We start from the raw sequence: 12,930 nt of genomic DNA on the forward strand, positions 1-12,930 counted from the left end.
TGGTATCATTTCATGCAATTAGATACAACACCTTTCGTTTCAATTTATCTATCTGAATTGAGTTGATATGAAAGTAAAAAAAAAATAAAGAAACGTTTATATCTTGTGATGTCAAATTAAAGATATGTCGAATATATCAAGGATCACTAACTGGTTCAGTGACTTCAAAATTTCACACAGTATTATTATTTTGTTACATACTCTAAGTAGACGTCAAGGAAATGGAGTAAAATCATGTCTTCAATTGTTTTTTTTTTCCTCAATTGACTTTGTCAAGCAGAAAATTTTTCTATAGTGTATGTTACGTTACGAGACCAATTTCACATCATCTTGCAAAACACAGACTGTAGAGATAGTTGATGACCTCAAAATGAACAACATCTAGAGAAAATGAGGACATAGGGAGTACGAGTAATTACAAGTTGTTAGAAGTGACTAGTACTCATCCATGGACCACAAATTACGTAGTTGGTGATGTAAAAGTTGTATTATGTTCTCATAAAAACAAATATTGTATAATTGGTACTACCAAACAAGACTGATTTAAAAGACTTCAAATTAATTTGTACCCCATTTTATACCTCATTGTCCCATGCATAGACAAGTCAACAATGTTACTTTATGAAATGTGGATATTGTTGTAATAATTAAGAAATCGAATAACAGCAAGTTAATTATAACAGCCTTTCTCACCTGGCTACTTATTTAAATGACTTATTTCTATATTGACGATCAACATGAATCCATATTATTATTTTTACCTTTTTTTTTATTAAATATTCTCAAGTCTATCAAACGGTAAAACTTTTTGCATTATGTAAAATAAATATATACATTAATAAAGAGTGTTAAAGATTTTTATCGGTATTAGTTTATGTTGTGCGGAATTTGAGATAATACGAGAAAATATAAACGCGAAAAACAAGACAACAGATTTACGTGGTTCACCAATAAATTGGCTACGTCCACGGGAAGAGAGGGAGCAGTTTTATTATGGAGAGGCAAAAACAGAATTACAGAATAGGGTTTCCCATAGCGTCTATATATAGTGCTAAGCTACGCCCTGACAGGCTTGGGCCCAACATACAGAATCAACAGAAAATTAAGGGCCCAATACAAGGCATTCTGTTTGTAGCGGGTCCGATTCAAGGCATTCAACAAATCTCCACCTTGACTTGAATTCTCCGAACAGATTCTTCAGACGCACTATGATAGTGCCAAGCCTCCCCCTCTTCCTCAGAGTTGCCCCGCAGGGCAATTAACAGCTTCTGATGTTGAGCAAGTCCAAACAGTGTTGAAACTTGCTCTGTGGAACCGGCTTTGTGAACATATCAGCAGGATTATCAGCAGTTCCTACTTTCTTCACCTTGATTCTCTTCTCACTTCTTAGAAAATGATACCTTACGTCAATATGCTTGGTTCTCTCATGATGGACTTGATCCTTGGCTAGACAAATTGCGCTCAAACTGTCACAATACACCGTAGCCTGATCATGATGCAGACCAAGATCACTAACCAGCCCTTTCAACCAAATCCCTTCTTTTGCAGCCTCTGTCAAGGCCATGTACTCCGCTTCCGTAGTAGACAAAGTCACTGTAGGTTGCAAAGTTGCCTTCCAACTGACGACAGATCCTCCAAGGGTAAACACATAGCCAGTCATCGATCTTCTTGTGTCAACATCTCCAGCATAGTCTGAATCAGAATAGCCAGTAACCAAGCACTGAGTATCACCTCCATAAATGAGACCAACGTCAGATGTACCTCTAAGGTACCGGAAAATTCTCTTCACAGCCTGCCAATGTTCTCTCCCTGGTTGTCCCATGAATCTGCTCACTACACTGACTGCATGTGCTAAATCTGGCCTTGTACAGACCATAGCATACATCAAACTTCCTACGGCACTGGCATAAGGGACTCGTGACATATACTTCTTCTCTTCTTCTGACTGTGGAGCGAACATGGCAGTGAGATGGATATTGGCAGCACTGGGGGTATCAATGGGATTAGATGAAGACATGCCAAACCTCGCCAAGACCTTCTGAATATAGCTTCTCTGTGACAAGAAAAGTTTCCTTCTCTCTCTGTCTCTAATGATCTCCATCCCTAAAATCTTCCGAGCGGCTCCCAGATCCTTCATCTCAAACTCAGCACTAAGTAAACCCTTCAGCTTCTGAATGTCATACTTCTTCTTTGCAGCTATCAACATATCATCTACATAAAGCACCAGATAGATGAATGAATCATCATTGAGCCTATTGTAGTAGACACAACAATCATATGAGCTCCGTGTATAGCCCAACTTCACCATATAGCTGTCAAACCTTTTATACCACTGCCTTGGAGACTGCTTAAGTCCATATAAGGACTTCTTCAACTTGCAGACGTGATTTTCCTTCCCTGGAACTTGGAAACCATCCGGCTGAGTCATGTATATCTCTTCCTCCAACTCTCCATGTAGAAACGCTGTCTTCACATCAAGTTGTTCAAGCTCCAGATTCTGATGTGCAACTATCGCTAGTAACACTCGGATGGAAGTATGTCTGACCACTGGTGAGAAGATCTCATTGTAGTCCACTCCCTCTCTTTGGTTGAAACCTCTGGCAACAACCCTGGCTTTATACTTGACTCCTTCTGCTGGTGATATCCCTTCCTTCTTCTTGAAAACCCATTTGCAAGTAATAATCTTTCTCCCCGAAGGCTGTATGACCAGACCCCCGTCCTTTCTGTTTGTAGCGGGTCCGATTCAAGGCATTCAACAGTTTAGTATCATTAGATCCAATATCGCTAAAGGGTTTAGGGACATATGCAAAGAGTGTTAATTGCAGTTAAAAATGCATATTTAGGGGCAAGTAATCTTAATCAATTGCCATTATAGATCATTTTTTATATAATGAAATCAATACTACTTTAATATTATTATATCAACTTATTAATTCAACGCAATTATTTCAATACCATTGTCTTAATGTTTTGAGTAAGATTTTATTATTCTAACTTCATATTATATTTTTTTTGTTGAAATTTTTTGATCTCTGTATTCTTACTTCATAAAAGTTTGTGTATATCGTACCTTCTCGAAACTTTACTCGTATGATTACATTAATCAGTAGGTTATAGCCTATAGGTATTCAATTTATGTATGACAACTGAAACTATTATATATATATCCTGCCCTTTGATTTGTAAAATGAGAACAAACATCCTGTTATTTGCTGAAAACAAACAAACAAAAAATGGGACGTTTCTTTTTCTTTTATTCATTTCTCTGTTTTGTGTTGCTAATAAATGAATGCTTTTCTTCTTCCTTTGATCATCATCTTTGCTCTCCCACTGAAGCTTCCGCTTTGCTTCAGTTCAAACAATCCTTTCAAATTATGTCCTGTAATTATTTCTGTGATGGAACTTGTTTCCCAAAAACAAAGTCTTGGAATGAGAGTAGGGATTGCTGCAGTTGGGATGGAGTCACTTGTGACTTGTTAAACGGTCATGTTATCGGTTTAGACCTTAGTTGCAGTCAGATTGTTGGCACTTTTCATCCCAATAGCAGCCTCTTCCAACTTCATCATCTCCAAACACTAAACCTTGCTTACAATGACTTTTATCCTTCTTCGATCCCACAGAACATTAGCCAATTGAGGAATTTGAGGCATCTCAACCTTTCTGATGCTTGGTTTCAAGGGAAAATCCCAACAGAAATATCATACCTTTCCAATTTGGTTTCACTTGATCTTTCTAATAGTTATCATAGATTACAACTTGATGAGAGAACATTTGAAACAATGCTTCACAACTTGACAAATCTTGAGTTACTAGCTCTCTCTCTTGGCAACATCTCATCACCCATTCATCCCAATAGCAGCCTCTTCCAGCTTCATCATCTCCACACACTAAACCTTTATAACGATTACTTTCCTCCTTTTTCAATCCCAAATGGCATTGGCCGATTGAGGAATTTGAGGCATCTGATACTCCTTGGCTTTGATGGAAAAATCCCAACAGAAATATCATACCTTTCCAATTTGGTTTCACTTGATCTTTCTAATAGTTATGCATTAGAACTTGATGAGAGAACATTTGAAACAATGCTTCAAAACTTTACAAATCTTGAGTTACTAGCTCTCCCTCTTGGCAGCATCTCATCACCCATTCATCCCAATAGCAGCCTCTTCCAGCTTCATCATCTCCACACACTAAACCTTGCTTGCAATTACTTTCCTCCTTTTTCAATCCCAAATGGCATTGGCCGATTGACGAATTTGAGGCATCTGATACTCTCTGACTTTGATGGACAAATCCCAACAGAAATCTCATACCTTTCCAATTTGGTTTCACTTGATCTTTCTAATAGTTATGCATTAAAACTTGATGAGAGAACATTTGAAACAATGCTTCACAACTTGACAAATCTGGAGCTACTTTCTCTCTCTGACGTCGACATCTCATCTCCGATACCTCTCAATATTTCTTCTTCTTTAAGGCACTTGGATCTTGATAATACTAATCTGCGAGGTGTTCTCACAGAGAGCTTTTTCCTTGTTCCAAACAGCTTGGAAACGCTCAAATTGAGTGGGAATAATCTTCTCAAAGGAGTATTTCCAAAGGTACACCGGAGCAACACTCTGTTAATGGAGTTGGATATTTCATACACAGGCATCTCTGGTGAGCTGCCAGATTCAATTGGCAACTTCAGTTCCTTGAATATCTTGAACCTCTATGGATGTCAATTCTCTGGTTCCATTCCTGATTCCATAGGCAACCTAACACTAATTACAAAGTTATATTTATCTAATAATCATTTCACTGGCAATATTCCTGATGTTTTCTCTAACCTCCAAGATCTATATTATTTAGAGCTTTCTAAAAACAGCTTCATCGGTTTGTTTCCCGTTTCAATTTTAAGTTTGACATGTCTTAAATATTTATACATGTCGAATAATTCCCTATCTGGCCCACTTCCTAATAATGTGAGCATCCTTCAAGAGCTAGTTTCTGTGGATTTGTCTTTCAACTCACTGAATGGTACCATACCATCTTGGGTGTTTAGCCTACCTATGATTTATTCAGTGTCTCTCCAACATAACCAATTCAGAGGAATAGCCGATGAAGTGATCAAAATAAACCCAACATTATATGAACTGCATTTAAGCAATAATCAACTCAGTGGTTCTTTTCCTCAATCACTTGTGAATCTCACAAATCTTGTAACCCTTGGAATTTCATCAAATAACATCACCATTGATGAGGGAATGAATATCACCTTTCTTAGCCTATCATCTTTATTCTTATCATCTTGTCAACTGAAGCATTTTCCACACTTCTTGAGAAATATAAACACACTTGTGTACTTGGATATTTCTAACAATAAGATTTGTGGTGAAATTCCTAACTGGTTTAGCGGCATGTGGTGGAACTCGTTGCAGTTCCTAAACCTTTCTCATAATTCATTAACAGGCCACCTACCACAGTTTCATTACTATAGTCTAGAGTATCTTGATCTGAAATTTAACTCCCTTCAGGGTCCACTACCTTCATCCATTTGTAACATGAGCAAACTTATCTTATTAGATTTATCACATAACTACTTCAGTGATTCTGTTCCACATTGCTTGGGAAGCTTGGATTTACTAGCGGCGCTGGACTTAAGAAGGAACAATCTCACAGGGAATCTTCCTCCATTATGTGCACAGAGCACTTCATTGAGTACCATTGTCGTAAATGGTAATCGATTTGAAGGACCTGTTCCTGTGTCATTGCTCAAGTGTAATGGTCTAGAAGTCCTTGATGTGGGGAACAATGCTATAAATGACACATTTCCAGCTTGGCTCGGAATTCTTCAAGAGCTGCAGGTCCTTATATTAAAGTCGAACAAGTTCCATGGACCTATAAGTATGTGTCAGACTGAGTTTTGCTTTCCCAAGTTGCGAATTTTTGATCTTTCTCGTAATGATTTCAGTGGCTCACTTCCTGCAAAAGTTTTTGGAAACTTCAAGGCAATGATCAAATTAGATGGTGAAGACAGAGGAAATATCAAGTACATGACATCTCTGTTGAATTCGCCATTTGTCACATCGTATGAGAATTCAGTGAGTTTGGTAATCAAAGGGCAGGATTTTGAGCTACAAAGAATCAGCACAATTACGACAACCATAGATCTCTCAAGCAACCATTTTGAAGGTGTCATTCCGAAAACACTAAAGGATCTCAGGTCACTTTGGCTACTCAATTTATCTCATAACAATCTCATAGGTCATATTCCAATGGAATTGGGGCAATTGAATATGCTTGAAGCTTTAGATCTCTCTTGGAATCGGCTGACTGGAAAGATTCCACAGGAATTGACAAGACTGAACTTTCTGGCCATCTTAAACCTCTCTCAAAATCATCTCATGGGACCAATTCCTCAAGGTCGACAGTTCAACACATTTGAAAATGACTCATATGGTGGCAACCTTGATTTATGCGGTGTTCCTTTAACTAACAAATGTGGAACGAGTGATTCATCGCATGTTCCTCAACCAGAAGATAAAGACGAGTCATATTTTTTCAGTGGATTTACTTGGGAATCAGTAGTCATAGGCTACAGTTTTGGACTAGTTGTTGGAACAGTCATGTGGAGTCTCATGTTTAAATATCGCAAGCCAAAATGGTTTGTGGAATTTTTTGATGGACTGATGCCTCACAAAAGAAGAAGGCCGAAAAAGAGAGCTCAGAGACGATGACTTAATGGAAGATTGAGAGGGGCCAAGTTGTCTTTGTTTAATTTTGTGGACTAATTAGTGAAGTTTTCTGGTTCTGTTTTTATCTTTTCAACTTTCTGTCTGTTGTTTGTATATGTTTGATAGAAACATAATTGTATTTGTGTTATTCATGTTATGTTAGTTTGTTATATAGATCTGTCTATAACAGCTTCATCGGTCTGTTTTCCTATTCAATTGTAAGCTTGACACATCTTCAAAGCTTAAACATATCGAGTAATTCCCTATCTGTTCCACTGCCTAGCAATGCCAGCATGCTTCAAAAGCTAACTGAACTGGATTTTTCATACAACTCATTGAATGGCACAATACTCTCTTGGGTCTTTAATATTTGTTTTCTTGAGTTGAGGTTCAATCATAATCGATTTAGTGGAATATGTGATGTGCTCAGAAAATATCCAGTATTAGAAGACCTGTATAGCCTTGACCTTTCATCAAATAACATCACCGGTGATGCGGGAATAAATATCACCTTTCCTATCCTAGTAGTTTTGCAGTTACCCTCTTGTAAACTGAAGGAATTTCCACACTTCTTGAGAAATGTAAAGACACTCGAGTTCTTGGATATTTCTAATAATAAGATTCATGGTCAAATACCTAACTGGTTTAGCAGCCAGAGGTGGGAATCGTTGTGGTTCCTAAACCTGTCGCATAATTCATTAGTAGGCCATCTACAACAATTTCATTATTATAGTCTAGAGTCTCTTGATCTTAAATTTAACTTTCTTCAGGGTCCACTACCTTCATCCATTTGTAACATGAGCAGCCCTAATATTCTAGATTTATCACATAACTACTTTACTGACTCGGTTCCACATTGCTTAGTGAACATGTCTTACCTATTGGTACTAAACTTGCGAAGGAACAATTTCACAGGATGTCTTCCACCATTATGTGCGCACGGCACTTCATTGAGTACCATTGTCTTAAATGGTAATCGATTTGAAGGGCGTGTCCCGATGTCATAAATGGTACATTTCCAGCTTGGCTAAGAACTCTTCGGGAGTTGCAGATCCTTATAATATTAAAGTTGAACAAGTTCCATGGACCTGTAAGTACAAGGCAAAAGTTTTGCTTTCCCAAGTTGCGAATATTTTATCTCGCTCATAATGAGTTCAGTGGCTCACTGCCTGCAAAAGTTTTTCGAAACTTCAAAGCGATGATCAAATTAGGAGACAGAAACAAAGGTGAGATTGAATATACGGAACCATGGAGTCTTACTGGATATGTTAACGGAGTGTATGAGGATTCAGTGTGGTTGGTGATCAAAGGAAACAATATTGAGCTAGAAAGAATCAGAAGAATTGTGACAGCCGTAGATCTCTCAAGCAACCATTTTGAAGGTGTCATTTCGAAAACATTAACGGATCTCAGCTCACTTTTTATTTTTATGTGTCTTTGATGTAGGGAACTTCAATGAGTTAATATCTCTCATTGTCACTCAACTTTCACTCATAACATCAAAGTCACTTAACTATGTCTTTTTTTAATAGCCAGACACTCAACTAATAGTTCTTTTCATAGAAAGTCACTAAGCCTCAATTTATTATTCTCGTAATGAATTCAATGGTTCATTGCTTCCACAAAATTTTGAATAAAATGGAGAACTTAAATCATGTCTTTAATTATTCTTCATTTCTTTTTTGTCACTTGACTTAGTCAAGCAGTAGTTTCTCTTATTGGAAATTTGTGACAACTTCTGCAGACTTACGGGGTCAATTTCACACCATCTTTTGTAACACACACCGCAGAGATAGTGGATGACCTTAAATGAACACAAAATCTAGAGAAAATTAGTTAAGGGTTAAATCTTCTCCGTCCTCTAACAAGTCTTGTGAAACACTACAAAATATGAGTAACAAGTTGTTAGTAGTCATTCATGGACCACAAGTTGTGCATAGTTTGGGGTCGTTTGGTAAGTGGATATAGTTATGCTTGTATTAATAACGTAGGTATTATTTGTGCGGGTATTAGTAATATGAGTATTAATTAGTTATGTGCATCTGAGATATTATCTCAAATATTTGAGTATGTCGAATGTACAAAATTGGACCACTTATTGGTTCAATTTACTTCAAAATTCCACACGGTATCATCGTTTTGTTACATACTCTAAGTAGGAGTCAAGAAAATGGAGGAGTCAAATCATGTCTTTAACTGTTGTTTTTTCTCTTTTTCTCAGTTGACTTAGTCAAGATCAAGAAGATTTTTTTTATAGTGAGTGTTACGTAACAGGACCAATTTCACATCATCTTGCGTAACACACACTGCAGAGATAATATATGAACTCGAAATGAACAACAACATCATCTAGAGAATTATTTTGTTACCGTCCTCTAAAAAGTTTTGTGGAACAATACAAAATATGAAGTAACAAATTGTTAAAAGTGAGTAGTACGACCACAAGTTGCGTAGTTAGTGATGTCAAAGTTATATTATTCTTTTCTCAATTTATGCCAAATTTGGAAATTGATACCATCAACCAAGACTTAAAGACTTTGAGAGTCTTTCTGGAAAATGACTTGAACTTTTTTACAACCTATTCTGGATAGTTAGTGGTAGATGTGGGGCAAGCACCCAATTTTATTTGTCTGGATATGTTTATTTCTTATTCTATTATTTCAACAATTTGTTCTAATTAACATAGAATGCACGTGCAGCACACGTGTTCCAGAACTAGTATATATGGTTAATGCTGATTGATTTGTAAGAAGAGAACATCCATCCTGTTATTTGCTGAAAACAAACCAACAAAAAAAATGGTCATGAGTCTGTTTTTCTATTATTCATTTATCTGTTTTGTGTTGCTAATAAGTCTGTGCTTTTCGTCTTCCTTTGATCATCATCTTTGCTCTCCCACTGAAGCTTCCGCTTTGCTTCAGTTTAAGCAATCCTTACAAGTTAAATCCGACTACTCCCTGTGTGATACTTCTTTCCCAAAAACAAAGTCTTGGAATGAGAGTAAAGATTGTTGTACTTGGGACGGAGTTACTTGTGACGTGTTAACCGGTCATGTTATTGGCCTGGACCTTAGTTGTAGTCAGCTTGTTGGCAATTTTCATCCCAATAGCAGTCTCTTCCAACTTCATCATCTGCAGACACTAAATCTTGCTTACAATGACTTTTATCCTTCTTTGATCCCACATAACATTGGCCGATTGACGAATTTGAGGCATCTCAACCTTTCTTATTTTACCTTCGATGGGAAAATCCCAACAGAAATCTCATACCTTTCTAATTTGGTTTCCCTTGATCTTTCTTATGGTTTTGGATTACAACTTAATGAGAGAACATTTGAGGCAATGCTTCACAACTTCACAAATCTGGAGCTACTTTCTCTCTTTCTTGTCAACATCTCTTCTCCGATACCTGTCAATATCTCTTCTTCCTCCTTAAGGTACGTTGATCTTTACGATACTAATCTGCAAGGTGCTCTCACGGAGAACTTTTTCCTTCTGCCAAACTTGGAAATGCTCTATTTGAGTAACAATGATCTTCTCAAAGGAGTTTTTCCAAAGATCCACCCAAGCAGAACTCTGTTGGAGTTGAGTATTGCATACACTGGCATCTCCGGTGAGATTCCTGATTCAATTGGCACCTTGAGTTCATTGAAATACTTAAACCTCCAACAATGTCAATTCTCGGGTTCCATTCCAGATTCCGTTGGCAACCTAACCGAAATTAGGGAGTTGATTTTATCTCATAATCTTTTCACTGGCCATATTCCTTCAACAATCTCTAAATTGAAACAGCTGACAAGTTTGGATCTTTTATCCAACTCTTTTTCAGGTGAAATTCCAGACGTTTTCTCTAACCTCCAAGAGCTACGTCATTTAGATCTTTCTAAAAACAGATTCATCGGTCCATTTCCCTCTTCAATTTTAAGTTTGACACATCTTGAATACTTAGGATTGTCGAGTAATTCCCTATCTGGCCCACTGCCTAGCAACGCAGGCATGCTTCCAAACCTAACCGAGCTGGATTTTTCATACAACTCACTGAATGGTACCATACCATCTTGGGTATTTAGCCTACCTTTGCTATCTTCAGTGTCGCTCCAACATAACCGATTCAGAGGACTAACCGATGAAGTGATCAAAGCAAACCCAACATTAAAAGACCTGCATTTAAGCCATAATCAACTCAGTGGTTCTTTTCCTCAATCACTTGTGAATCTCACAAATCTTGTAACCCTTGGAATTTCATCAAATAACATCACCGTTGATGAGGGAATAAACATCACCTTTCCTAGCCTATCATCTTTGTTCTTATCATCTTGTGAACTGAAGGATTTTCCACATTTCTTGAGAAATGTAAAGACACTGACGGTGCTGGATATTTCTAACAATAAGATTCATGGTCAAATCCCTGACTGGTTTAGCGGTATGAAGTGGGACTCATTGCGGTTTCTGAACCTTTCATATAATTCATTAACAGGCTACCTACCACAATTGCATTTCCATAATCTAGGGTATCTTGATCTGAAATTTAACTCCCTTCACGGTCCACTACCTTCATCCATTTGTAACATGAGCAATCTTAGCCTTTTAGATTTATCACACAACAACTTCAGTGGCTCGATTACACATTGCTTGGGCAGCATGGTTGAGCTATCCGTGCTAGACTTAAGAAGAAATAATTTCATTGGGAGTCTTCCACCGTTTTGTGCACACAGCACTTTATTGAGTACCATTCTTGTAAATGGTAATCGATTTGAAGGAACTGTTCCAATGTCATTACTCAACTGTTTTCGTTTAGAAATCTTTGATGTGGGTAACAACGCTATAAATGACACATTTCCAGCTTGGCTCGGAATGCTTCAAGAGCTGCAGGTCCTTATATTGAAGTCGAACAAGTTCCATGGACATTTAAGTAGTAGGAAGAAGTTTTACTTTCCCAAGTTGCGGATTTTTGATCTCTCTTGTAACAAATTTAGCGGCTCACTACCTGCAAGACTTTTTGAGAACTTCAGTGCGATGATTAAATTAGATGACGGAGACAAAGGTGAGATCAAATATATGGAACAATTGAGTGAATATTCGATGTATGAAGATTCAGTGAGTTTGGTGATCAAAGGCCATGATATTGAGCTAGAAAGAATCAACACTATTATGACAACGATAGATCTCTCAAGCAACCATTTTGAAGGTGTCATTCCGAAATCACTAAAGGATCTCAGCTCACTTCGGTTACTCAATTTATCCCGTAACAATCTCAAAGGTGATATTCCAATCGAATTGGGACAATTGAATGTGCTTGAAGCAATGGATCTCTCCTGGAATCGGCTCACTGGAAATATTCCGACTGAATTGACAAGACTAAAATTTCTAGCAGTCTTAAACCTCTCTCAGAATGTTCTTGTCGGTCCGATTCCTCAAGGTCTACAATTCAACACATTTTCGAATGACTCGTATGGTGGAAACCTTGATTTATGTGGTCTTCCTTTATCCAAGCAATGTGGAACGAGCGGTTCATCACATGTTCCTCAACCATCAGAGTCGTATTTTTTTAGTGGATTTACGTGGGAATCAGTAGTCATAGGCTATAGCTGTGGACTAGTTGTTGGAACTGTCATGTGGAGTTTCATGTTTAAATATCGTAAGCCAATATGGTTTGTTGAGTTTTTCGATGGACTCATGCCTCACAAAAGAAGAAGGACAAAGAAGAGAGCTCTGAGACGACGGACTTAATGGAAGATTGAGAGGGCCAACTTGTCTTTGTTTGATTTTGTGGACTAATTACTGAACTGTTCTGTTTTATCATTTTTAATTTTCTATTTGTTGTTTATTAGAAAAATAATTATATGTGTGTTATTTTACTATCAATGGTTATTCAAGTTATGTTAGTTTGCTTCTGTTTCAAATTGACAGAAGTATTCTACACAGCCACACTCATTAGCTATATCACTTTTAGATTTTTTCAAAAATGTCAACGGCTACGTATTGAATTCTTCAGAAGTAGTGCATTTTTTTATGAAACCAACACAAACGCAACATCATTTTCTTTTTAGGAGAATCAGAACAACATAGCTCATCAGCATAACAAAACAGAAAAAACGCAAATAGATCAGTTTGGTTTATGATTGAAATCACTTGATATTAGAAAGTTAATTTTTTTTTATTTAGAAGAGTACCCAAAACTACAGAATTGGCTAATAATTTTGTGGTTCTGCATC

General features: G+C 37.2%; 2 protein-coding genes and 1 pseudogene across 2 annotated transcripts; all 3 read left to right on the forward strand.

The window, feature by feature from the left end:
* Nucleotides 1–3,146: 3,146 nt before the first annotated feature.
* Nucleotides 3,147–6,982, forward strand: LOC104644839 (receptor-like protein Cf-9 homolog). The gene has a single exon (XM_010315501.3). The coding sequence runs from the start codon at nucleotides 3,234–3,236 to the stop codon at nucleotides 6,717–6,719; it is 3,486 nt and encodes a 1,161-aa protein (XP_010313803.1). The 5' UTR covers nucleotides 3,147–3,233; the 3' UTR covers nucleotides 6,720–6,982.
* A 27-nt stretch (nucleotides 6,983–7,009) lies between these two features.
* On the forward strand, nucleotides 7,010–8,157 carry LOC138340689 (receptor-like protein 53; annotated as a pseudogene).
* LOC104644838 (receptor-like protein Cf-9 homolog) lies at nucleotides 7,622–12,681 on the forward strand. Its single transcript, XM_010315500.3, has one exon. The coding sequence runs from the start codon at nucleotides 9,515–9,517 to the stop codon at nucleotides 12,443–12,445; it is 2,931 nt and encodes a 976-aa protein (XP_010313802.1). The 5' UTR covers nucleotides 7,622–9,514; the 3' UTR covers nucleotides 12,446–12,681.
* Nucleotides 12,682–12,930: the final 249 nt, after the last annotated feature.

This window comes from Solanum lycopersicum, chromosome 12 (assembly GCF_036512215.1).
Source record: "Solanum lycopersicum chromosome 12, SLM_r2.1".
Taxonomy (NCBI): Eukaryota; Viridiplantae; Streptophyta; class Magnoliopsida; order Solanales; family Solanaceae; genus Solanum; species Solanum lycopersicum.